General features: G+C 41.8%; 2 protein-coding genes across 3 annotated transcripts in view; both read left to right on the top strand.

Annotated features, from left to right (window-relative positions):
- The first annotated feature begins 1,290 nt into the window (after positions 1-1,290).
- tmprss2 (transmembrane serine protease 2) lies at positions 1,291-7,620 on the top strand. The gene is made up of 14 exons (XM_083665271.1): positions 1,291-1,340; positions 1,614-1,670; positions 2,070-2,232; positions 2,758-2,850; positions 3,292-3,408; positions 3,604-3,733; positions 4,417-4,533; positions 4,732-4,775; positions 5,599-5,767; positions 5,985-6,154; positions 6,320-6,415; positions 6,544-6,686; positions 7,013-7,165; positions 7,315-7,620. Exons 2-14 carry the CDS (start codon positions 1,638-1,640, stop codon positions 7,321-7,323), a joined length of 1,437 nt encoding a protein of 478 aa, XP_083521397.1. The 5' UTR covers positions 1,291-1,340; positions 1,614-1,637; the 3' UTR covers positions 7,324-7,620.
- A 15,564-nt stretch (positions 7,621-23,184) lies between these two features.
- The window catches only part of dscama (Down syndrome cell adhesion molecule a), a gene marked incomplete at both ends in the record, with an annotated part of 87,212 nt that continues 82,686 nt past the window's right edge, over positions 23,185-27,710 (top strand). For both annotated transcript variants that reach the window (XM_083687042.1, XM_083687043.1), the window contains one exon: positions 23,185-23,227. In XM_083687042.1, the coding sequence (XP_083543168.1) occupies positions 23,185-23,227 (43 nt within the window). The remainder of the gene's footprint in view (positions 23,228-27,710) is intronic.

The raw sequence follows: 27,710 nt of genomic DNA, 5'->3' as shown, positions 1-27,710 counted from the left end.
TAACACAAAGTCTCAGCATGGGGAGAGAATGAGGACCTTCCTGTAAGCACAGCAAAACAGTAAGCCAATAGAGAGTTTTTAGTGACATAGGAACGTATAAGAATGTCAATAATATGCCTTTTTTCCTGGATTTGATCTGTTAATGTGCCACACATCAGAATTGACCAATGGTCAATCTGCTTAACACTGACGTGACATGACTGTTTCACAGTCCTTGTATGGTCATGGGGGTGGCTAGATGAGTGGCTATGTCCTGTGCTAGAGGACAACTTGCTAATGTCATTGTTTTCATTGCTATGGGCGGTTAGTGGTCTCTTGTGAATTTCCTGAGTGAGTTAGCTGAGTTGAGCAACTGTCTCCTTTGTTTGATAAACTATATGTCAGTTGTGTCATTGCTTTGAAATGAATTGAAATAGGCACATTGATGTTTACTTAGCACATTGTGGACTTTATATAATGGAAAGATGTCAATGTTTAATCACTAATTATGTATTTTTGTTTCAGATAACCATAACATAACTCACACTCATACATTATATTGTGTTTCTGTCTGAGAGAGAAGTAACACTACGGAAACATACAATAAAGTGAATACATTTGAAGCTATATTTCTCCCTATTTACACTAGTTGTGGAGACTTTTAGGCCAGCAGAATAGCAGTGTAGTATCTTTCTGTGCTTGATCAAGAGCGGGACTCAGAGGACTCTCACCTGCTCTAGCCTTACTTACATGAAATCATTACAAGTGAGTGAATCTCCACAAATTATGTCTTAAGAAACAGATGTATGGTACAGTAGAAAAAATAATGGATTCTGCTTTTCAGTATGCAGGTGTTAGTAAAATGATGAAGTCGGTAGAGTAGTTCATTTGAATGTCTGTGTTGTTTAGGGAAGCCAAAGAATGCCATTGCTGTATGAATGTTAGGACTGGTCCAGTGTAAGGTCAACAATAGAATGACAACATTGAATAGTGACTAATAACCTTAGTGTAAAATAATGATTTGACATCATTTATCAGTAGCTGGCCTTTAGGGCAGATATTGAATTCCATGGGCAGATATTTTAGTTTCTCACAAACATCTCTTCAATATTATGAAAACAATTCAAAAGTAAGAGTATAGGAGATCGCAGCAGTTTCGATCAGGAAGTTATTTCTCCCTGTTAGTCTTAAAGCTTAAACACATATACACCGCCCTCATAGGTCAGCCTGGGAACACATACAAAGGTGTGGTCATGGCTGTTGATTACCTGGAATAGCGGAGGAGTGGACTAAGCCTGAGAGGAAGAGAGAGGGAAGGGCACAAAATCACTATTGGAAAGAAACAGTTGAAGTTACTCAAGGTAAGTATTTTCTCTCCTGGTGTTGGCGTTTAAAAAAAAAAAAAAAAAAGGTATTTATTTTGTGGATTATAAAAATTCAAGTGCTGGCTAACTTCACAGTCATTCTTGATTCAACATCATGACAAGAAAACCATACTGTATGACCTTATGGAATAGACATATTGTGTATTCCATTGAAATACTGTAGGCATTGTGAGTTGGTTTGCGTTTTAGCTTATTAAATGTTTCACTGTGGTTAAAAAATTAATCAATCGTTTATGCAACCTCTTCTAGGCTCTTCTGTCAACTCAACGTGACATGGAGAGAGGTGTCCACATGAACAATATTCAGGTAAATCATGTTGCAAATCAGTACATGTAGTCATTTTTGCTTTAATTAAATGTGTTATGGGATATTGAACTGTCTTGCATCCTAGTGTTGAATCTAGTTTGTCTATCTAGGCTGACATCCGTTAGATATGCTGCTATCTACAAGATGCTTAGATGTATTGTACCATGCAATATTACTGAGTCATATATGATAATTATATATGATGATGGTAAAGAACAATCATTACAAATATTGAATATGTAATGTAGAAGTGTAATGTGAAGACATACATGTACTGTATACATGCACTGTTCCAATATCTCAAATTCAACAGATCTCCACATGTTACTGGGTATGGCCCGAACTTTATTGTCATTTTAAACAATCTGAAAAATCCTTAATTTACGTACTTTTCCCCAGGGGAAGGTGAACAATGGGTTTCAGCAGGGGGAGGGAAATCCCCCTCCATATGCCCCTGCATATCACAGCAATCCTCCCTCCAGTGTCCCCCAGTACACACCCCAGACCATCAATACCCACCACACTGTCACCACTGGCCCATTACCTGCCCCAGAGAGAAAAGGTAAAGTACACTGTTAGTCTTACTGTTTGTCATACATGAACTGTCATACGTGATTTGATCTCTTGGTCTTATGTACTGTATGTCACATGCATGCACCTCACCTCTTTTTAAGTGTTTTGAAGTGTTTTGTTGATGTTTTGAATCGATGAAATTATGATACTGTATATGATCATATTTTATATGTTGTCCTCGAGCTGTTCCATTTGTGCTTCATCTTATTTTGTCAGACTGTACTGCATAGTTTGTAGCATGCGATGTAGCATTACTGCATCATGCTTTACTTTGTTTGCACTGTATGCAAATGTCTAAAAAGCCATTCCTTGTTTACATGTTTCCATGGAGACACAAGGGGGTTGAGGGGTTTTACATTCATGTTTACTGTATCTCTCGAGCTAGGTCAGAGAAACACTCTTCTATTGTAATAGGTAGAGTTAGGGTTAGGGTTAGGGTTAGGGTAATAGGTAGAGTTTAAGGCTCTCATATGGTTAGCCTTTTACATTTTGTTCTGTTTGTGCTCCCTTTCAGGGGTAAAGAAAAGTCGCTGCAAATGTATTGTGGCCTCAGTGGTCAGTGTCGTAATTCTACTTGGGGCAGCAGGAGCACTGATTTGGTACTTCTGTAAGTACATGTCCATGTCCACGTCCACATCCAATCTCCTCAATTTCATAAAATATCTATTTGTATCCAACTACATATGGATTCAGCTTGTGCTAATCATGCAAACATACAGTGCCACCAGCTTATGTAAACAAGAGGCCCCTGGTCCTAGCATAGATTTTTTTTTTCTTATGATGACTGATGTATAGATGATTCATTTACTTCTGACAAATGTACTTGTTATAAGTCGCTTTGGATAGAGGCGTCTACTAAATGTATGCAAATGAGAAGTAGTCAAGTTTATTCTTCAGCCATGCTCAGGGCTATGATGTCTCCTCTGTGTGTGTGTGTGTGTGTGTGTGTGTGTGTGTGTGTGTGTGTGTGTGTGTGTGTGTGTGTGTGTGTGTGTGTGTCAAGAGTGTGATGTCAAGTGTGTGATGTCAAGTGTGTGTGTCCCTACAGTGTCCTACCAATGTATTTTTGGGAGGTCCTGTCATGATGGTTGGCCATGTCTCAGTGCGTCCCAGTGGTGTGATGGCACCTTGAACTGTCTCGGAGGAGAGGACGAGTCACAGTGCTGTAAGACACCTCTGAATCCTGTCTGTCATTTACACTGTTGACCAAAGCTGTGCGGTATGCAGTCACACACTGATGGAACCTGTATGAGGATGGGGGATGTACTATTTGCCTCCTACAAGCATGGTAGATACTACCGGTTTTGATTCATTACATTTTCCAATTTGGAGACTCCTAATTTCATTCTCTACTTTCCAGTTCGCCTCCATGGGACAAGTTTTCTGCTGCAGAGTTACTCGTCAGACAGTCAGACATGGAAACCTGTGTGTGCTGACGGCTGGGATGACAGCTTTGGGGAAGCCACGTGCCAGCAGATTGGCTACAGCAGGTGAGTCACCGTGGGGAATGGGAGTGCTTATCTGCTGCACACAGAGACGTGTTCTCTCTTTGCTGCCAAGCATTTACAGTTAGGTCTACAAGTGGTCTACAAGTTTTTTCCTTATTTGACCAGGATTATAGCATACAGTTTTTTTTAGAGCCTTCATCTTTCTGGGTCAAGGCAGGGTTGCACTAGAGATTGAATAATTGTGTGCACAATTAATTATCTATTTATACTATGAATGTTATTATGTGTTTTCTCATAATTCCCATTATAAACCATACTCTAGCTAGTAAGAGCTTACACCTGCTGAGAGACCAACTAAACACTTATGACTAGGCTAGGTTTGATCTCACACAATGTTGCTGCAACTAGCCCCAGGTCACGTGGTCAGGAAAACCTCCAGGCCAAACTGTATGTGTTAGGGTTAAGGTAGGTTTGGGGTTAAAGTTGGGTTAGGGTTAAGGGTAGGGTCATTTCAATGATCCCACTTAGCATTTACCCTGACAGATCCATACAGAACTAACAATGTGAATATACTCTGTCTGTCACCTCAAATGCCAGCATGGATCCAAATGTACTACTCCCATAAACAATTACACACAGTATCATTAACTCACTAACTGCCAAAGAATTCCAGAACACTCACGTATGAGGCACGTGTACTGACTATACCTGTGTCTGTTTCTAAGGGCGAGCTATGTCCAATTCACCAGGACAAACCCAGGCTCCCTGGCCTCTGAAGGCTTTATGAAGTTGGATCCAGCCTTTATTCCTCTAGGCCTTGTACAGGGACAATTAGTCAGCAGGTGTGGACATATCCAACATACTATTACTGTATCTGATTAATTCAAACCTGTGTTTTTATGTGACCTCTACGTCAAAACCTTCGGCATACTGATGTCTTTGTTTACGATGTAAAGGTTTAGATAGATGTTGTGGGGGGTCATTTAAATGAAGTTAAATGTGATGTAATTTGTAATTACAAATGTCATTTCCTCCTACAGTGACTATTGCCCAGATAATGCAGTAGTCAGCCTACGCTGTATTGGTAAGCCTATTCGTTTACACATACTGAACACACTGACATGTGGTTCTCAGGACAGGGCCGATTCTAGGGAGACAGAACATTAGTGAGAGATGGAAAACCTAGCTAAATCAGTGTTGTTTTAACTCACCAACTGCCAGAGAATTCCAGAACACTCACCACCTAGACAGCCATGTGTTTTATGTGGTATTTACCACAATACTTTGATTGACTACAAAGTGAAGCATCATAATTCATGCTTTTTTGGTGAATAAAGTCACCCTTGGCACTCTAGGGTGTTGACAATTTGGGTGACTTTATTCACCCTTGGCACTAAATGAGTTAAGCAAGGCTGGTTTCCTGGCTGCTGCAGTGGTCTGTGTCTACAGGAGGCACAGTAGGTGTGTTGGCTATGAAACCTTAATAGAGAAATAGTTTCACGTTTATTTAGTTTTCACCAAGGACTCAACACACTACACATCACATATAAAAACCAAACACATTAACAAAACACAACATAAATAAAAGCATATGGGTACACAATAATCTCCATATGGGGAATGGGGAAAGGCAGTGGGGAGGGCGAGTTCATAATTATGCAGCACAAAAATATGGTGGGTCTTGAGGTTAGACTTCAAAGAGGCAACTTTTGCTGACCCCCTAGAATTATTATTATTATTTTATTTTTTTAAATAAATCAAACGCAACTATTAAAACCCTGAGCCACTTTATGCATCCAAACATTTCATCCTGCTTGTATTTCCTTGAATCCGACTGTCTTGTTCTCTTTGCAGTGTCATTCACCTCAGAAAGGTACTAACTTTCAGTTGTATTCTCTTGCTTCCAGAGTGTGGTTTGAGTACAGCCAGCCCCAGGACCCGTATCGTAGGGGGGGATGCAGCTGTGAGCGGGGCCTGGCCGTGGCAGGTCAGTCTACAGGTCGGGGACCAGCACATGTGTGGAGGCTCCATCATCAGCCCTCAATGGATCCTCACGGCAGCCCACTGTGTCGATCCGTGAGTCTGACTCCAACATGATACTGATACCTATCTGTTCCTCTCCTCTCCTCTCCTCTCCTCTCCTCTCCTCTCCTCTCCTCTCCTCTCCTCTCCTCTCCTCCTCCTGTCTCTATCTCTTGTTCTTTGGTTGTTAGCACAGGTTGCTGCACAAGAGCACAGACAGGACACTTCAGGATTGAGTGTCCATTGTTCACTATCTTGTTCTAAATTGTAGGTTCCCCGGGCACTACTTATGGACTGTGTATGCTGGAAGTCTGACATTGAATGAGATGATACCCCCCGGTAACTCAGTCTCTCGCATCATCTCTCACGAAAAGTACAACAAGGTGAATAACGATAACGACATCGCTCTCATGAAACTCGACCAGCTCCTTACATGGTCAGGTAAGTCTCTGCCTATCTATGACAAACACACATGTCCCAATAGAAAGTCACTTTTCTCTCTTTAAGAAGGAAATGGAAGGCAGAGGATACAGTGACACTCTTGAGTCAGTATGATTCACTGACAATCAACACTTTGACAAAGCTGTCTCTTGCGTGTGGTTGTAGATAAGGTGAAACCAGTGTGTTTGCCCAACGTTGGTGTGAACTTGGCTCCTGAGCGGGAAGCCTGGATCTCTGGATGGGGGGCCCAGAGAACCAGCGGTAAACTGACCCAAATCTGGTTAAGGGACCATTTACTGGCACAATTACCTTTCTAGTTAAAATGAAAGAATCAATCTGATTGATTGAAGTAATAATGATGATACATTTCCATCTGTCTCTTATTCCAGGATCACCATCCCAGCAATTGATGCAGGCTCAGGTCACTATGTACAGCAGACAGACCTGTAATAGACAAGAAGTGTACAGTGGACAGATCACTGACTCCATGATCTGCGCTGGCAGACTCTTGGGAGGAGTGGATACATGTCAGGTCAGATTTACACACACACATAAACACACACACACACACACGCACACACACACACACACACACACACACGCACGCACACGGAAACGCACATGGAAACGCACACACACACACACACACACACACACACACATAGGCACACACTCACACATAGGCACACACACACACACACACACACACACACATTAAGGGGATTAAAGGGATGAGATGGTTTGAGAATTACGTACTAATGTAATTAGTGTAATAATGTTGAAATAATCTCTATGTTCTGAAAGGCGTTTCCAAGGGATCTTCCAATTGTTCCAATTAATTATTTTGCTGTCCTGCAGGGGGATAGTGGAGGACCACTCATGACCAAGGAGGGTTCACTTTGGTGGCTGGTAGGGGACACCAGCTGGGGTATAGGATGTGCCCAGCGGAACAAGCCTGGGGTCTATGGCAATGTAACCTATTTCATCGACTGGATATATGAACAAATGCAGGTAAGTACTCATGAGTCAAAGATTGATTGGACATGTATTACAACATGTATTACAACATGATTATAACATGTATTACATTCAAACATGTTTTGGGAGTCTGTTTGTCAGCAGTTTGTCAAGAACGTTCAGAATGTTGTATCTCTTTGCAGAATAATTGACGGAGATGCCAATGAAGACTGACCTCTCACCAATCAAATGCTCCTGTCTGAAATGTGGTGTTTTTCTATCTAATTGTATTCTAGTATTTTCATTGCCTGTTGAAATGAATACTGAAGTTCTCAGGAACTGTGCATTCAGCAGTTTTCTTCTAACACTCTGTTGCAATATGATCACACATTTTTCATCATATTTATGAACACAGGTATATGATCATGAAGTATGTTTGTCAATAATAAAGGTTTTATGTTTTTATGTGCCAAAGATCATCAAACTGTAAAGAAAAACTCCATGCAACACTGTCCATTTGCATAAGTCACTGTGTTTATTAATCACTGACAAGAGACCTTCTTCAGAGTGTAAATAGTCAAAGAAAGGTTGTACAAACATATTGTATATTAAACCGTTAATTTACTTTATGGCTGGTGTCCTTTTTCTCTTTGTTAAATCGACTATCATCTTAATTGGAAAATGCTAGGATTTTACACCTAGGCCTATGGTGTGTCATTTCATATCTGTGTAATGTTCACAATTTCACTATGCATCTGTAATTTCCTGCCTCAACCTATAGTGTGAGCAACAATTTCACGATCACTGAGCAGCTGTTTGTTGGTAGGACAGATTTACCTTAGCAGCACTTTGGGGCACATCCTGTGGGGTTAGTTGATAGATATTACGTGGATATCAGAAGATCAGGAAAGAAACAAGACACAAGCTAAGTAGCCAATTCGTATGGAGAAACTTGTTATGGTCAGAAGCTGTTTCATGGCCCCATCCCGCCCCCTGCAGGTAAGGCAAGAGATACCTGTGAGCCACACACCTGAGTACTCAGGTAACATACTCTTACAGTACATGTACATTGACCACTGATAATACAGAACATCAGGTTTAAGACAACTGTCCTACAATCTGTATTATCCATGAGTATGTTACATACTGTACACATTATAGATACTGTATCTTAGCCAGAGTTATACAATTGTCATACACATGAGGGAGTGTCTCTTCTCTCACAATTTCCCAGAGATGTTTATTATGGGACACAAAGACAGCAGGAAAGGTGTGTCTTATGAGTCTGTTTCCAAGAACTACTTTGATTGAACCCTCTTTTCATTTTATTGACATGTTTATGAATGCAGCACAGAGGACATAGTGGACCTAGCACACAAACCAGGAAATGGACATACTGAACCACAGCTTACTGATTAGTCACAACTTGGATATTGACATTTCCTTCTCTGGACGGCAACCCCTAGTGCACACACCTTGTGCAAACCAGATGACCAGTGGTTGCACTTCTGTCACTTTGGAACCTAAACTGTGACTTCAGAAAGACACAAAACTTTATGAGGTCAAACCAAAGAGACTGACGTATCTGTCATTGCTGGTATGTGCTTTTGCTTGCATTGGCCTTCAGTCTGTCTATTCTGTAGATACCATTTATTACATCTGATAATGACTTGGCAGGAAAAAGGTGACCAGCCTCATTCCCTAGATACCAGGCAAGACCACAGCAACGCCCGCACTCACAGGTACACAGTGACACAATATACACATTCTAAAGGCCAGGCCATACTGAAAATTAGAACAATGAAGTTGGCACTTCAGATCTTAAAATGATAAAAAGTGAAAATAAAAGTTGAAAAAAATAGAGAAAGAAAAGTGATAAAGGTCACTAAACAGCCTTGCTGAAAAAAAAAGAAGAAAAGTACATTCCTGCTGTCAAACTGTGAATTTTCAACATGTGTATCGTATATTATTAGTTTATACAACCTAATGTCAATGTTGTCTGTCGTAGAGTTACTACTTTCTACTAACCGTTCATTTAATTTGGAGAGTAACTCATTTGGAAAGTAACTTTACTGTCATGAGTAGAGCAGCCTGCCATGGTGCCAGTAGAGAGTAGAGCAGCCTGCCATGGTGCCAGTAGAGAGTAGAGCAGCCTGCCATGGTGCCAGTAGAGAGTTTGCTGGCTGTTCCTCATCAGTCTACTGATGTCATAGGGTTATTGTCATAGGGTCATAAAACACACAAAAACAGGGAACAGGAATACCAGTAAGATTGACCAGATGTTGTTTATAAGTAATTGAAAAGTTTCAAATGATCGAATAATTCTAATTCATGTACAGCAAAAAAAAATCTATTCTTCTGAAATATTATTATTTCAGAAGATACTGAAAAGATACAGAAGATACTGTAGATGGGTATGCATTACCTAATTTCACCCCAAGGTGGTGCTACAACATCTACACAAGGAGGCAACCTTTGTTTATGCTCTGGGCACCACACTTTCAGACCCCTAGCCACAAACTGAGTTCTCATAATTTGTGATAATTGTCCACAGTACTCTTCCTCTTCACCATCCCAACGTTGATACTAACCCTCATTTTTTACTAATTTCTTTAGACGTATTTAAAGCCAATCTGTCAGATGAAGCCTGAATTAGTCAGAATCTAAATCCAAGACATACCTACTACACACTGATGATTAGACATGTAGGCCCACCTACATTCTGCATGATAAGGGCCTTGAGAATTTCTTGACTTATTTTTTAAGAGGCAGTTCCATCCTGGCCTAGCAGCAAGGAGACAATATGAAACCTCTGAAACTATGTGTTAAACATACTGTAAACATCATCATACATTGATACCAGCTCAACCTTTTTAAGAATATGGATTGTCAGTGCACCCTCCTTAAAGGGGCAGTCTGGGATTGGTACATCCATTTTGGACTTTTAAATTAATTGTATTGTATATAGCCATTGATTCTTGAAGAATATTATTTATAAATCATAAGCTTAGTTCAATTGTCTTACCCCATCAGAAGCTAAAATATAAGATTGTTTTACTCCATTGTTTGTAAACAATGCAATTGTAAACAAACACTGTATAGCTTTAAAACATGGTTAAAACTATCATTTTGATTTAATGGAAGGTCAGTCCAAAAAAGTGGGTATCCCAGATTGCCCCTTTAAACTGGGTCACTTCTATGATTTCAGTAAAATACAGTATGACCTATGTAAATCGTCCATTGCTTGCTGAGGTGTGGTGATACCTGTAGAGGTACCTTGAGAGTAAAGGACTGAATTACAGGTGAATCATGTCACATCTTAGGTGGTCTATACATTCCACTCCTGGCCCCATGCATGACTGAAAGACTGGTTTAAAACACTATTGAGAGCCTTCTCTCTGTACCCCTCCCTCTACTCTCTCTCTCTCTCTCTCTCTCTCTCTCTATCCTCTCCCCTCTCTCCATCGGCTTGGCTGCCTAATCACTGCTCATTGAGATTGGCTTGCTAATTGGCAGATGCTCAGTCCCAGAGCTTGCATCTGCTACCTGTTTGTACCAATTAACAGACCTGTGACACTGCACAGACACCTCTTCAATGGGTTAACAGATGCCGCAATTAGCCACTCATTTGAATAGCAATCCGTTTAGCATGAGGGCCCTTGTTGCATCATACTAGGAGGGGGACCGCTTTTCATCTGTTTGTTTTTCCCACTGCCTTTCTTGTGAGGCGTGGGTAGGCAGGGAAACCCTGCTGTGTTGACAAACAAACGCTCAGTGATGGCTGCTAAATGAGCCCTCCACATCCATGAGTGGTTACTGGCAAGTTGGCTGAGGGGTACATTTGGGAAGATAGAGTACGTAAGAGGCGCACGTTGTGTGGCATTTGTTTACATTGGTGCCCGTTGGCCATTCATGAATGTGGGCGTCTATAGGAGGGCCATAGGGATCCTGCCAGCTCAGCCAAACTCATGTAGCGTGTGGAGGAAGGAGGGCATGTCAGTGCTTTTGTTTTGATACTGTAAGCATTGATATAGAATGGGCAAAAACGGATATTCCCTGCTTCATATTTGTACATAAACCTCCTGCAGCAATGGGTAGACAGTTCTCACTAGAAAATCCTGATCTGTCAGAAAGCTTGCAATGCCTGTAGAAAATGTAAAAGAATACTGCTGCAGTCCAACCAAGATTGTATATATACTATACACATTTGGACAGTTACATTACAAACAGTTACATACTGTACACATTATAGATACTGTATCTTAGTCAGAGTCATACAATTGTTGAATCTGAGCCATGGACTTTAATGAGGTCCTCTGTGGCTCAGTTGGTACAGCATGGTGCTAACAACACTTAGGTCATGGGTTCCAAAACACAAATCTTCTTCTTCCTGAGCCATTCTTTGGTAGATTTGCTTGAATGCTTTGGGTCGATGTCTTGTTGGAAGACCCATTTTCAGCCCAGCTTTAGCTCCTTGACTGATGGCTTGACATTCTGTTCAAGAATCTCCTGGTATACCTCAGAATTCATGGTTCCCTTAATGATGTGGAGTGGACCAGGGCCAGAGGAGGAAAAGCAGCCTCAGATCTTGACATTCCCACCACCCTGCTTGACTGTTGGGATATGGTTCTTTTGGTGGTAGGCAGTGTTGGGTTTTCGCCAAACATAGTGGTTTTGATTGTGACCAAAAAGGTCAATTTTGGACTCATCTGTCCAGAAAACGTACTTCCAGAAACCTTCAGGCTTGTCCAGGTGGTCTCTGGCACAGTTAAGATGGGCAGTTTGGTTCTTTTTTGACGGCAGAGGCTTCTTCCTAGCAACCCTCCCATGAATGCCATTTCGATTCAGTGTTCTTCTTATTGTTGAAGCATGCACAGTTACCTGATACTATGATGCAGCAAGGGAGGTCTGCAAATCTCTAGATGTTATGTTTGGGTTGGATTTGACCAGATTTATTATTTTTCTTGTGGCCCTTGGGGATATTTTGGAAGGTTGTCCACTTCTAGGCCAAGTTGCTGTCATGTTAAATGCTCTCCATTTGTAAATTATTTGCCTCACAGTGGACTGATGGAGCTCAAATCTTGCTGAGATGATTTTATAGCCTTCCCCAGACGGATGTGCTCTCACTACCCTCTTCCTGATGTCCTCTGACATCTCCTTTCCTCTCGGCATGGTGTGTTTTGCATTCACCTGTATGGGGAACATTCACCTGTATGGAAACACAAAAATGACCAGGTTTCTTATCTCTATTTATTAGAGTCCCGCCCGAACTCTTTCCGAAAGATCTCTCCTTTGATTGGTTCATTTGGTACCCAATCATTTACCCACCTGATTCTACTTACCTACTTGATTTAACCAATGCAACTTTTTTCTATTACACGCATGATTTCCTCTAAACCAACATATGGAATTGGTAAATATAAACCTGTTATGCCAGATAAAAAAGACTGGTTCTGATTAAATAAAGATTTAATGGTAAAAACTAAAAGAATCGATAATTACACAAGGGGTTCACATACTTTCAAGCAGCACTGTATGAAACACCCTGGGTGAGATGTGATATAACTAAATGACAACACTGTTACCAGGGGCTATGTGCTAATCTTGGGTGAGAAAAAAAAACATTCTCAGAGGAGATGTAAGTAAAAAGAGGCTCACGGGTGTGATTCTGCCCCAGTTCTCACCAGCACTGTGTGTGTGAGTGTGTGTGTGTGTGTGTGTGTGTGTGTGTGTGTGTGCGTGTGTGTGTGTGCGTGCGTGTGTGTGTGTGTGTGTGTGTGTGTGTGTGTGTGTGTGTGTGTGTGTGTGTGTGTGTGTTACTGTAAGCCTGCCTGTGTGTGTGTAGATCAAACTGTGTGTGTCATTTAGTCCAAAGGGTATGATCAAACGTACATTCCTCCGCAGCCAATGAAGAGAGAGTGCTTGTTACTGGGCAGTTATGGGTTTATTTTTTCTCCTGTTCTTTCGTGAGGTCGATGTCACGCGTCAAGCCTCATAGAGTCTCGGAGCAGCGTGAGTCTTTACGACACACCAGAGTCCTGCGGTTGTGATGAGCATCAGCACTCTCACTGGTTTTGTAGGTCAACCAGTATTGAGCTACGGGTGCAGCTCAGCTGCCGTCACAGGCTTGTCCTGTATGCAGTGGTTTTATACAATGTACACAGAGCAAAGGTCATATAGGAGACTCCATTCACACATATTCTGTGTATTGGTCATGATACAGTATATAAGGATAAGTTCAATGGATATCGTTCTAAATTAATTAATTTTGGGGTTTGAGAAAATATAGAATGTTTTGATTGATGTGCACTTAGCACTTTGCAGGTCTATACAGACTAGCATGGTTTCCTTTCAGTGATGTTGTTCTGTCTAGTCAAGTGCCTGCTTGGCAAAATGTTGCTTTTTTTTCATGCAGCAATTAACAGCAATTGTCTAACTGTCACACTTGAGTTTATAAATTCCAAAGTTCTAAGGAGCTCTGTCTGAAGGTGGTAAAGCAGGTACAGCGACGAATTACCTCTGCCTTAGTTTTCTCACACCAAGATATTTGGAGAAACAATAACAAACCAGAGATTCCCTCACACTATTGTGTCAGACTGACTTGATTGTGCATTCTTTTTTCCCCCAGTACCACTCCTGACCAGGGGAGGGCGTCTTCCTTTATTGACATGGATGGGACCAACATGGGAGAGGAACCTGCTTATTCTGTGGTTCAAATCCTCTTTACTGTAGGAGTGACTCTTTAATCTTAAGGATATCCATTAAGATTATATCTTATTTCCACCCTGTACAAGCAGTGTCAACAATAACAATAAGAACACATCTGCCCTGATCTCACAAAGAAAACCAACAGAGGAATTATTAAATAAGATAGCTAGTTAACAACCACCCAATCCCTTTGCAAATCAACCACATGTCCAAATGATCCCTATGGACTTATTTCTTAAATAGGTGATTATGACAACATTTTGTGACTGGTTAATGCTTTATTATTTATTTCCTAATGCCCTCTTTTAGTTTGGTCAATGTGTTACTGTTGACAATTTTGTATTTTGTATTTAGGTCAGTGTGGGCCCCTTAGGCTCTGACAAAACACTGTCTTCCAGAGTCCTCTGTGATTGACACATTCTGTGATAGCAAATGAAGTCCTAGGCTTCTCAGGTTTTGAATTCTTGATGAGTAACATGTTATAGAATACAACACAGGAGACTGCTGTTGCTACATCAGTATTTTGCTCTCCAAAATTAAACAAAAATCTAATCTTAAGTTTCAGCTCTTGACTTTAAGATGAAGAACAAAAAACATACAGTAACTTAACTGTGAACAGTAACATTTCCCCTCAAATGCCTCTGAACCTTACTCCTGGAGTGGTAATCCTTTAGTCCCTCAGACCTCACTGAAACACAGATGTCTTTGGTCCGCCGGGCCTTGTTTTGTTTTGGCCAAGGAGCCGGTGATGACGCAGCCCTGGAGAGGTCCACCTGTTGTCCACCGCCTCATGCCACACCACCGCGTTTCACCATCGCCACACAATGTGGTAATAATCAGTGGCCTGGCAAAAACCAGCATTACCAGGACATCCACTAAGAACATAATGCCTGTCTTAGACGCTGGGCATCTGTTGGCATTTCCACAAGTCATTGGATACAGAGTAATTACAGGCTAGGAGGAGAGGGCCAGGCTGGGATTAAGGAGGAGGGGGGAGGAGCGTGATGACCTGACCACATGCTCCCACCGTAAAGCTCATTTCCTCTGGCCCTTTGTTCTGGACAGCCATTCCAGGTCAGACCCCCACTCTGGGCTCCAACCTTTTGGTCATCTTCACCGTGGTCTTGCCCCCTTTTTCTACCTCTGTGTGTCTCCCCTTTCATTGTCCTAAATCACCTTGCCAATCTTAATGTTTACGGCCTCATCTTGGGGGGCCAGCCGACTCCTGCTGAGAGAGATAAGGGTATCTCAGCTGCATAGGATACACACACACACACACACACACACACACACACACACACACACACACACGTTTGGCTTACATTTAGTGTGCTGAATCCATACTCTCTCTCTATCAGCTCCTCCTGCCATGGCGAGGCCTGCTCAGGTTAAAGGGGCAGCTTTTTATAAAACATTTTTACCACCAGTCCACACCATGATTTGGCTTGATCCATAAATAATGAACGGAAAAAATAAGCACAAATATCCTATACCTCTAATGTGCTAGCCTACAGAGAAGTGTATGATCTTCTGCCTCCACTCAGCTCTTCACTGGTGAAATCACCCAGAGAATACAACGTTTTGCAAGAGGTGACTTCCGCTCTGATAGGCTTTCTGCTGGGTAAACGCCGGTCGGAGATGCCCTCGGGCAGTGTGCCAGCACTGGGGCCAGATGGAAGCACCAGCCCCTACCTGCCATCCCCCTGCTTTCTCAGCAGCTCCGTCAACCCAACACTGGTCCCCCGACGCACCTCGCACAAGCCCGTGCCATCTGCCCCGACCTGCCCCAGCGCTGTCAACAGCTCACAAGACGGAGGGAGCGCCCGGCTGCGTGTGGCAGCCGAGGACGCAGCTGTGCAGATGTTGTCACTGCGACAATACGGCGGCGCAGGCGGAGGGACAGCAAGCCTGACATCTGTATGCCCTGTGGGAACCACAGAGCAGCACTTTGCAAGAAAGCCAGCCTGGTGTAATACTCTGAGCTCCAGTAGGGATCCGCTGACAGACATGGTGGAACAGCACTTAGCACAACAAACTGCTCAGTGTGGGGCTCTGAGGCTGGGACACAACAGTGTAAGCCTATCTATGCCTTGATACCTTTCCCATAGATCTAGATATAGTTTACAACAAGACATACTTGCAAACCTGATATACAGTATAGTAGTCATACTGTACTGTATGTCGGGCCACAACTAGTGAGGATTTGCAAGACAGTCCAAGAGTTTGCCAGATGATTGCACTTCTGGATGGATTTGATACATTCATTTGTCATTAACATGACAAGCACAAAACAGTATACTCTACATCAGGGAATAAATGATCTAAATGTCAGCCTCTCTCTCAATCCCAGAGCAAGCCATTTTTGAAGCATAGCAGCACCATTTTTCCCAGCATAGGGAATCCAAGGCTTGACATCTAAAAAGCCTGATAATATTTCAACTAATTCACCATGAACATTATGGTCCTAACTCCATGCCCCTTCATTTCCTGTGTGGCCTGTCACGGCTGATGTGTCCGTCCCTGAATACTCTCCCCCACCCCCACCCTGCTGCTGCCTGTTGCAGTCTGTGACGTGTGTCAGATAGCCCTTCATTACCACCACTGCCTCTCACACACACCCGCCCGCATACACACACACATTCTTGAAAGAGAGAGAGAGAGAGAGAGAGAGAGAGAGAGAGAGAGAGAGAGAGAGAGAGAGAGAGAGGGAGAGAGAGAGAGAGAGACCAGAGAGATTGAGAAATAGAGGCACAGAGAGAGAGAGAGAGAGAGACAGAGAGAGACAGAGAGAGAGAGAGAGAGAGAGAGAGAGAGAGAGGGAGAGAGAGAGAGAGAGAGACCAGAGAGAAGGCATAGAAGGGAAAAATGAATAAAAGGACTTCATACATTTTTATGACCACACCGATAAGGTCAGCCATGTGCCATGGTTACTAAGCAACGCTGCCACCCTGTGTTGGACAGTTGCCGAATCGGAGGAGTCAAACTCCAAGATGTTTATTGCTGCTGTGAGTATGACAGCCTATCAGCTTCTCACTGCTGGGCTGTCTCTGGTTTGAACAGTGCAATTTCTTAAAGGTCTGTCAGCTTTCACCGGTTGTTGGTGAACTACCTCATCATGTCTGGTTGTTTTCAAGTGTTACTTGATCATTAGTGGCCAGTTTCCGCTCATTGATCATGAGATTGAGCAGAACCAGTATAAATCAACATGACTGGACATTCAGTCAATAAGTTCTGTGCACACAGCTGCGTGTAGTCTGCGTTGGAAAGAAGAAAAGCAAAACTGTGGTAAACAGGTAAATAATGAAAGAGAAAAGTGCCTCAGTTATACAGTATTGAGATTACCACTGTTATCCCGCTGTACCCATCTGGTTTAGCTGGCTCCTTTATAACACCCAATACAGGAGGAAGGAATAGACCAATGACAGCCTGTGGGTGTGAAGGCAGAGTGGGGAGCCAATAAAATGTACCAAACTAGACTGTACCTAACCAGTAGTGCATTGCTGTGTGAACTACAAATGAGAAACATGTTGACTACAGGCGTATGAAGAGCCTGTCTACTTAATCAGGACTGGACAGCAGTGCATTGAGCCATGAGATGCAAAGTAGTCAATAAGTGGAATCAATGTAAGGATCCACTAAGGTGGGCCTTCAAGAAGCTCCGCGCTGTCCAGTCAATTGCTCTCTATCTTATGAGGAAGGCTGATTATTGCATCCAACTCAAGCAATGAATCTTTATCACTCATGTTAGCCAAGGGTGTATCTGGCATACATTGTGTTGTGTCCCTGAGGTAGCCAAAACCCTAACCCTAACCCTAACCCTAACCCTAACCCTAACCCTCTCTGAATACTGAAGCACTAACATAAGATACTACACTGGTGTGTGTAGGGGAGACTGGGGGCAACTGTGTAATTTTTTGCTCAGAGACCACTCAACCTAGACATTCATTTTAAACCTAAACATTTCCTAGACATTTAATTTAAAACAGATGTTAAGATTTAAATGTACATCTATTTACTAATTATTTATAAATGTTATTTAACACTGTGTTACATTTACCCCCAACCCTAGCTGCCATGACAAACCTATGTGCTAGCTAGCTGGCAACAATTCTGACATGTCACTTATGTCAATTTGTAGGCAACAGAACAGAATTCATTGTTTTGACTGCATTGTTCATGCAGGGAGTAAACCTAACTCTGAGTGAGTTTCATCTCTCTAACTTGTTTCTGATTGGAGAAAAGCAGTGTTACAATTGTCCCCTGTCTCCCCTATGTACAGTATAATGATATTTAAATGCTCTAACTGAACTTAAAAATGTCTGTTGCTAATGTCTACATTGGAGATGATTGCCCTTTCAACACAAACAGATTTAGTGCTTGGTCTACACGAGGAACAGGAGGAGGAGCTGACCAAATTATATGGAAATGTGCATAATTTATCTCATCCTCTCTGTTGTTCAGCTTTCAGCAGAGCCAAGACTCTCTGTGTGACCTAGAGTGGGGGACGTCATTGTACATAGCTATTTCCAATCCAAGACAGTACTTTCCCCTCATTTCGCCCTTAATGGTGGAGAATTGCTGTCAACGGGAACATGATTTCTCCATTTCTTTATTCTGGAGACATGTCGGCTCATTAAACTTGAATTGTGACTTCATCTCACGTTTCTTTCAGAAATCATGGGCAGAGAGGAACTCTAAGAGGTTCCAATAAAATCAGGGTCTGAGGATGTACATTAGAGTACTGTTCTCCCCGTATCACCCACATAATGTAGTTTGAATTATTCAACACACAGACCCAGCCACCCAAGCTTTCTTGTTTCATACAAGTTTCAAATTGAGCCCTCCATTACTTGTTGTCTTTTGGCATAGCCTCATGGGTATGGGTTTAATGGTGATTCTAATATTATCAAAATACTATGTGACCTTTAAGATTAAGCAAAAATTATTATTATTATTAAATTATGATTTTTTTCATGTTCTTTGTGGTAAATAGGGATGACAATATTGAAATGTATGCCTTCTCAAATGCTCACTTTTTGTGTTCTGACGGTGGTCACAACACAATAGCCATCACTTCTTTCCATCACTTCTTTCCATCACTTCTAGCCATCACTTCTTTCTCATGCTTTTGGTCTCTCCTCATCACCTACAGTAGCCTATGCCAGAGAATCTTCTGCAGTGTTTTGGTCAAGCCTGGGTACGCACGTCTTGACGAGCACTTGTCACAATGTGGCTCTTTTGGATATTTATAGTCCCGTCATGTGTCTCCATATTGAGTGATGTGAACAGGCTTGCTGTTCCGCTCACATTTCATTTGCTGTAATGCTGGTTAGTGCTCTCTCTTTACCTCTTTCTCTTTCTTTCTTTCCCCTTTAATCTATCTGTATCTCTCAGAGCCATTGTTTTGGACAACAAAGGGATGGTTAAACAGAGATGCTGCCATTTTTTTTCGGAACACTGCATTGTAGAGGCTCAGGGAGTACAAACCGCCTCTGGGCAGTGTGGGATATGGTCACCTGACATCACGCCAACAACTGACAACATTGTCTTTTTTTCATGTTGTATGAGAAGAATATTACATATATGGAACACCATACCAATGAACATAGCTGTTCTGATTTGGGAAAAGCTTGGTGGTTTTGGTATGACCGGGTGAAACACAACATTTTGTCAGAAACCCTGTACCATTGGATACCACGGTCTATATAACCATGGTCTTGTGTAAAAAGCCCCAAAAAAAGAAAATACTGTAAATCATGTTTCATTAATTTTAGCCACTGTACTGAAATTAGCTAGATTTTGATTGGCTGTATGGATTTTTTTGTTGACAAGATCATCGCTATGATTTAAGCTCTGATACCATAATACCTTTGATTTCATCATAACCCTCATGGAAAATCATGGGGCGAAACTAAGGATTAGAGACATATGGCTTTATGACCAAGCAGACGTTGATTTAAAGCTGATCTTCTTACCAAAACAGTCCACTGGGATTAAAGCCACTGAACAGAATCACTACCGCTTCTAGCTTCAGAATGTGACTAGTAATAAACACAGCGTATCAATGAGACAGGTGTCCTCTGATAGCCACTTATATATTAAGAGCCAAAACGTAATTTTCGTACAGAAGACTTCAAAACAAACTAATAATGAATCTCCCAAAGGCCTCTTAAACAGCAGCAGCCAACAGCCCTTCAGCCATATGTGTGACTGCTGCTTCATGTCGGGTAGGGTCACATGCTCTCTTACATGCCAAAATAAAACATACAGTAATGCTTTGTCGTCTTTTGCATGAAAACAATCTATCTTATGTTTTCCTTTATTTTTTCATTAACAAAGGTACTATTCACAACCATTTGAAATTAGACACAATGTACATCATCAGAATTAGAATAATAAAAGAAAGCTATTTAAAAAATGAATATATATAATGGATCGCTAAACAGCGATTAATACTATGTACACCTGATGAATCACCTAATAATGCAAGCAGCCTGAGTAGGAAGCAGGCAAGCAGCCATATTGGGAGAGCTGTTGAGAAATTGGTATTGAGAGCTACAGTATTCAATAAATGGTTCCTAATGATAATCCAGCTGAAAAGGCTAGCGGGGTGTTGAGAATGGCAGGCTGTGGACCAGCGTCTGTACAGAGACAGGCAGGGAGGACTGGAGCTGAGCAGATTACCAAGAACACAGCGCCATGACTGGATGAACAACACACACCCCTCACTGCAGGGGGGGGCGGTGGAGAGAGAGAGAGAGAGAGAGAGAGAGAGAGAGAGAGAGAGAGAGAGAGAGAGAGAGAGATAGAACTAGAGCTTGACCAAAATCAACACTGCTCCATCACAACCAGGCAAATAAGGGGGGGGGGGGGGGATTATCCGGTACACACTGCATACGAAAGAGTCCATGTTTGAAGACAGCTCTGCCATCTTGGTTGAGATGTTTGAAGGCAGCCTTAATGACATGTTTTATTTTGGGGCTGGGGTGGCCACAGGCGCAGGGGCCAGGCAGTGGCAGGTCTTGTATTCCTGGTGCAGTGTTTGTGCAGGTCTGATGTGGATGTTAAGCCTATGAGACAGAGCCTGCATAGGCGGGGTGGGCTGCAGCTTGACTGGCCCACCAACAGAACAAAGGCAGGCCAGCCTGAATCCAAACAGACACACATCCTGCTACTCTACTGTCATTGTTATTACTGTTAGAGTGTCATTGTCATTATCAACGTCATCATTAGTAGAAGGTAGGCCTGACCTACAGTTTTAGTCTATTACAGTTAATGAAGAACCAATGCACAACTCTGACCATTCAATTGTTTTTTGTATCAGGTTATGTAATTTGTTTTAATATGTAAAATATGTCTTATGTACATAATAGGAATGAATGTACTGTAATGGACAGGCAGATAGTCGTGAGTGTGAAAATTATTTATACTGTATACTATGTTCAGTACTGGTCCCACTCCCTCCTCCCATTAACCTTTTGAAGCAATCCCAGAGGTTCAATTAGAACCATGGCTCTTGGTGCTAGGCTGTTGAAAGAATTGAGTGGAAATCTGTGTGTGTGCATGAGCTATTAGGCACTGAACCTGCTGAAAGGGAAAACTTGTGATGTATCATTTTGAAGTACAAATCATGGGTTATCCCCCAGATCAGATAAGTAGGCGACACCATGAATGTTGTATTTATGTTGCTTATTATCTCACTGTCGGGAGAAAAAATCCTGATGGCCTTTAGTTTTAAAATATCTCTCACCATGTCTATCAAATGTCTTGACCTCACTAGCCAATAGGCTACCGTCTGATTCCAAAGGGCACGAGACTCCAATGAAAGGAGGGAAACCGTGGGAAGAAGTGTGTAGGTAGGCTCCTGACAAACACGATGTTCTCCTTGATGGTGAGCAGCAACAACTTCCACAACATAAACAAGCCTGCGTGTTTTGATGCTACTTCAATATAGGCTACTCGTTCTGTGTGTTGTGGGTAGCCCTAATGGATACATTTGGAGACCCGTGTGGTCTGTGTGGTCTCCCTTGTTGGCTGGACACATGGTGGTAGTGGTGGTGGAGGGGTTCAGTGGGGGGGGGGTTCTGACATGGCCGCCATGGTGCCCCTGGTGTGCTAGAGGCCACTGCCCTTATTTGTCAAGGTCAATTAATGAAAGCAGTCAAAGGCTGGCAGAATCCCAACAAGCCCTAGGGCCTACATTATACAAAACTCACATTAAAGGACATGATTTGATGTCCTCCAATTAAGATCATTTCGGGGTTTTTTGGTTTATATCAGTCTAGTCAGGTGTGTCTCTTTCACCCCCCTCCCCCCCGCCTGTGTTTTCTAGCATATAGCAGGTATGAAAGAATTAACCCAATGCTTACTATCTTCAGATTATTTTTAATTGATAATTTCCTTGTTTATCTCTGGATCCTTCTCTTAAAGACTGGAGACGAACTCGCGCTCGGCTCAAGGGACGAGTGGAGAGCCGCGCGCCCCTGCACCTTTAAGGCAACGAAGAAGAAAAGCGGCTGCGGAGGAGGAGGCGAGGGTTATTCCATAATGCTCTGAGGCAAGCAAGGTTAGTGCAGGGACCAGTGTGATTTTGTACGGCTGCGGGAAGATGCGTGTGCTTGTTGCTTGCTGGATGGAGAGAGGCGGTGAAGAAGGAATGAGTTTTCAGTATAGCTAACAACTATTGCCTCCGCTTCAAATTAATTCTTTTAAATCCAACTTTATGCATTTTTTCTCCACTGGAAACTTTTTTGTCTCATTGGTTTTTTTTCATAGTATTTGATTTCAATTTTAGATTCAAATTTGAACTCCATTCTTTCTTTTTTTTTTAATTTCATTTCGGAATTCCATCTGTGCGCGTTGCGCTTGTCCCGCGTATGCGTCTCCAGCCTCCGATCTCCGCTCTGACTCTGCAGCACTCACCTGGACCGGAGCTCAAGCAGGCGAGTCCTACATGTACCCCGCACTGCATCGCGCCGAGACGCGAGGAAGGCTGTTCTAAGGCACGGCGTGGCCACTTCAAGGGAGTCGTACAGTTGGATCTCGTCTCTTACCATAAGACAATCACCAGAAGCCCATTCCTCCTTTTTCCAACGTGAAGAAGAGAGAGATAGAGAGAGTGCGAGAGAGAGAGAGAGAGAGAGAGAGAGAGAGAGAGAGAGAGAGAGAGAGAGAGAGATGAGAGAGAGAGAGAGAGAGAGAGAGAGAGAGAGAGAGAGAGAGAGAGAGAGAGAGAGACTGATTTGTACAACCTAGCACCCATTGCAATCGACATATTGAAGAATTATAAGGAAAAGACAAGGAAGAAGAAGTGTGTGGAGTAAGAAGAAGAAAAAGCATAGCTTGGATATTGAACGGAGCGGGGCATGTGGATATTGGCTATCATCTTTTTCCAGTGCATCTTGAATGGTGAGTTGTGTATGCAAATTGAACTTCATTAACTTATGATAATTTACCTCCAAACAAAACTTACCAGATGTACAAGCTTGCCCGGTTATTTGTTGAGTAACACTATTTTTTTTGCGTAAAATTACATAGTAATTTCGGCTGTTGCCATGTCCTGGCTATGGTCCTGACACCTAAGCGATGAGAGGAGAGAGAGGCTGTTGGATTGGGCACTGTTTTAGGACGCTAGTCACATCCAGGTTAATTGCCTACACAACTACCGTATGTGAAAACACATTTAGAATTTAATAAAATCATCCTTTTTCATAAAGGAGATGAATGAACATATATTTAAATGTCTTGGATATATAGATAAGTAAGGCACATACGATATGTAGGACGACGTTCATATTTTTTCGATGGCATTAATTTAATGAAAATGTAAACCAAATACTTGTATCATTTTGATACATTCCAACGTTGCACATAAAAAAGAAGTATGCATAACCTTGAATCAGTTTTATCGAATTTATTTTGTACTTTGTACATTTACATCTTGTAAAAAAAAATGGTCAGATAATATGTTATAATAAAACATATAGAATTTGCAGGGTTAAGTTTAAAGGGAATATCCAAATTGTAGATCTTTGTTAATTACTAATTAGTGATTATTGTAGCCTATTTACATATTTGCTCCAATACAATTAGCAAATACATAGCTTCCAGCAACACCGTTATTACATGTGAATTACACTTAAATAGTGTGGCACATTATTGCAATAATGAAATACAATAATTTCCCCTATAGGAAGATATATGGATTTTTAAAAATGTTTTCAATAAATAGAGAAAAAATAATTGTTTATGAAAAATGCAATTGTCTAAATAGTGTATTATATGTATAAGAATAATTAGATTTATTGAGGGTAATAATTCAAATAATCTGCATATGAGATTATCTGCACTTCTATTAGATCAGTCAATTCTGTGAAGAAATACTGAAAAGGGGAACAAATACATCGGCTATGTCTTATTTTACAGCGTTACACCCGCCATATTAGAAGTACAAACATGGTAGGCATTTGGGTAAAAAAACAATTGAGACAAGCCCTTATCACCCAGTCCCCAGTGCTCCCCTCTAACAATTTCTCCAGATCCTTCTGTTTTACACAATGCAAAGGTGATTGGCCTGTAATTGTAAAAAGATGAATTTGATAAGAGGTGAATGTGTGTTTGGGTTGGGGGTGCCTGATTGCATAGTGAATACAAGAAGGGTGTGTGTGGGAGGGGGGGGGGGGGGGTATTTGAGAAGGACAGGGGGTTGGGGGCTGTTGGGGGGGGGGGGGGATGCAGAAAGAAGCTAGAGAAGAAAATTGGGGCATTTAAAGGATCTTTTGAAAGATGGATGGATGGAGGGGGGTAAAAAAATGAAAAGTGGACACATGCATGCAAACTGAGGGGAGAGAGCGATGCGTCAACCAAAGATGACAGGAAAACCATTTTGTGGCAATGCTGAAGGGCTGAATGGAGGCAGTGGTTGTTTGCCAGAGAGAATACAGTGGAGCAGTGAAGGACGTGTACAAATGACTGAGGCGTGACAGTTCCTAGACAGAGAGGACCTGTTCCATTGTTGATGTCCATTTCAAATATCAATCAATGTTGTGCTCAAATAAATACTTGTGTGAGCACGATCCAGTTCTCTGCTTTTGAATGGCTTCACACTGTATGTTTGGTCCATGCAACGGCGTCGTAAAATGGCTGCTCCCTTAAGCATGGAAACTTTGAATGAAAATAAAACCACTTTTGACTGCTATGAATGTCATGCTATGTTTGCTGCCGATGCGTTACGTTTCATTGACAGATTTTATACAAGAGTCACCTTAATGAAATCATTGTTTTGTGGACAGGGATGCAGTGCAACTATTGTTGCATATATTAATAGGCTTCTCTCTGTTTATCTGGTGATATCATAGTAATTCCATATGTTGTAAAACACAAATGTTTATATCAATGATTATTAGATGATAGATTGAGATCGGTAGATAAATAGGTAGATAAATAGATAGGTCTTATCCTGCAGTTTTACTTGGCTACTTTGCATATTCATCATTTTTTTTACAGATTTATTTTTGATTGAATGCCAAAACAATGACAATACCATAATAGCCAGTCTCCATTAGGATTGTACAGTGTGTCCCTCTTCTGAGCAGAGAGACAGACTGAATTCCAGAAATAAAGGCTTTTAGGGTTCTGGTCTAGCACATGCTCCTGAGGTGGTCTCTATGGAAACCTGGATAATGAGTGTTAGCGCAGTGTGGGCTGGGTTTGAGCAAGGCCGCACTCTGTGCAGGTGACCCCGGAAGTGCTTCCCCCTATTTAAGCCTGTCACTCGCAGCCGATGATGATGTTGTAGAGAGAGGAGACGTGAAGGTTATTACATGTTTATTTTGCTCATTAAATGGGCTGTTGCTGTATCGTGAGTTGTCTTCCCTCATTTGGATGACAGAGATGAATTACTGCATAACGTTTGCCATTTTTCCTGTACTCTACCAACCAGTGATTGTTGGAGTTTTAATGTCATGTCTGTTTTCTGTCGGCATTGTTTACATTGTAGGCCTGTATTCATAGTGATACTGAATATGCTTTGATATTAAGCAATGAATTACTGTAATGAGTTGTGATAACATCATATTCCCTGTCATATTTTTTCTTTTCTTTTGCCACAGCCTCTTTGTAATGGTTAGTTGCTAACACCATCAGGCTATTTCGGTCGCATAGATTCACCACTTTTCATTTTCAAGACCTAGGTGCAAACTCACCTGTCTATGGATACAATTTGCAGTCACAAACAATTCACAGTTTTAACAAGTGAAACCCGTTGTAGAGTTGATTTCAATGACACTTGTGATTTTTAAAGGGCTCTTGCAACAGTATCTATTCAAACCTAAATGTAGTGGGAACAACAGATCTAGCCAGGGAGAGACAGAGTGGGGAAATGGCATAATGTTGTTTTTGCTCAGCAATGCCAGGGGGCAAATCTGACACACGCTCAATTGGACACTAATAAGCAGTGCAAATATACAGCGATGCTCTTCAATTGGCACTTAGTATCAGTGTGTGTGTGTGTGTGTGTGTGTGTGTGTGTGTGTGTGTGTGTGTGTGTGTGTGTGTGTGTGCATGTGTGCACATGCAGGCCAGAGTATGTGTGTTTATGCATGCGCTGACGGGGGGACTGCAGTGGAGAAGGTTTAGGGAGATTTGCCCCCTACCTCAGCTAAGTGTGTGTGTGTGTGTGTGTGTGTGTGTGTGTGTGTGTGTGTGTGTGTGTGTGTGTGTGTGTGTGTGTGTGTGTGTGTGTGTGTTTTGTGTGTGTCTCTGTGTGTGTGTGTGCTTTCTCTTCTTCAAATACACATAGTGATAGTTTAAATGTAAATACGAACTTCATCTCCTTCAGCCTGCAGAACTCTGTTTGGAAGATTAAAGATATCCAATGCATAGCATCTGAATACCTGTCAGCGCCACTTAGACTGCTCGTTTAGAACAGGAATAGCCCAGGGAACCAGGGTACGAGATTAACCTTGATAAAGCTGTCAATGGGAGAGAGATTTTAATTAACCTATCTCGGAGATGAGACCCAGGTTTGGGGTAATGATACCAGACATGTTGACTTAATTGGGTGCTGTGTTTTTGTCTTTGCAATTAAGCGAGTGGAGCAAAAAGGACAATTCTATTTTGAGCACACATGTACATGTACATACCAATGATAGATGTCATTTTTCAGAAACATCTTAATCATGTAACTGTGACTGTGTGTGTGCTGCAGCACCATTGTGTAGACATAGTCTATCTTTACCTAGGATCTGAAATTGTGAGAGGGGAGAAAACAGACTTGGAGTATCCATAGAGCTCCCTATTGTGTTCAATCCCACACAGTACTAGATCCAGGATTCTCATCAAGATACAGTGGTGCTTTTCAGTCCCATTTTCTTCTCTGTGACTATAGTAGCATGCAGTGATATTGAGGATATCAAACCTCTAGATACAGTCACTGAATACCCCAAGCCCCATCTTAACAAACTGTCTACAGTACACTTGTTTTTTTGGTCTATTTGTGTATGAAGCATACTCAAACAATTAACATTCTTTTACCATATATTGTAATTTGTACTTAAAGAACATATCACTGAATGGGACCGTGTCTTTTCTAGTTCGTGTCTGTGTTATTATTACTGTGTGTTATCTTTGTCAGTTATCCATCACCAGTCAAAAACAGAGGACAATGCTGTTTGGAGGTCATGTCCAGGCCAGTGGGAAACTGGGACTAGTGTCCTTTGGTATACATCTGTCAGTTCACATACAGCCAGCCTGTGTGACACAGCAACACACACATCAGCAAGGAGAGAACAAGACCACTCTTTAAGCTCCATCTCTTTAAGCTGTGTTTCATCTGCTCACATGTATTATTAACATGACACCAACAGCAGTTATTCTTTTTTACTAAAGAGAA

The sequence above is a fragment of the Argentina silus genome, assembly GCF_951799395.1.
Source record: "Argentina silus genome assembly, chromosome: 2".
Classification (NCBI taxonomy): Eukaryota; Metazoa; Chordata; class Actinopteri; order Argentiniformes; family Argentinidae; genus Argentina; species Argentina silus.
The sequence above is the reverse complement of the archived record's forward strand: the minus strand, read 5'-3'. Positions and strand labels throughout refer to the sequence as shown.

Coding starts and splice junctions, on each gene's coding strand:
- tmprss2 (XM_083665271.1), top strand. CDS start 1,638: ATGGAGAGAGGTGTCCACATGAACAATATTCAG. Junction 5,768..5,984: donor GCAGCCCACTGTGTCGATCC/GTGAGTCTGACT, acceptor TCTAAATTGTAG/GTTCCCCGGGCACTACTTAT. Junction 6,416..6,543: donor GGGGGCCCAGAGAACCAGCG/GTAAACTGACCC, acceptor CTCTTATTCCAG/GATCACCATCCCAGCAATTG.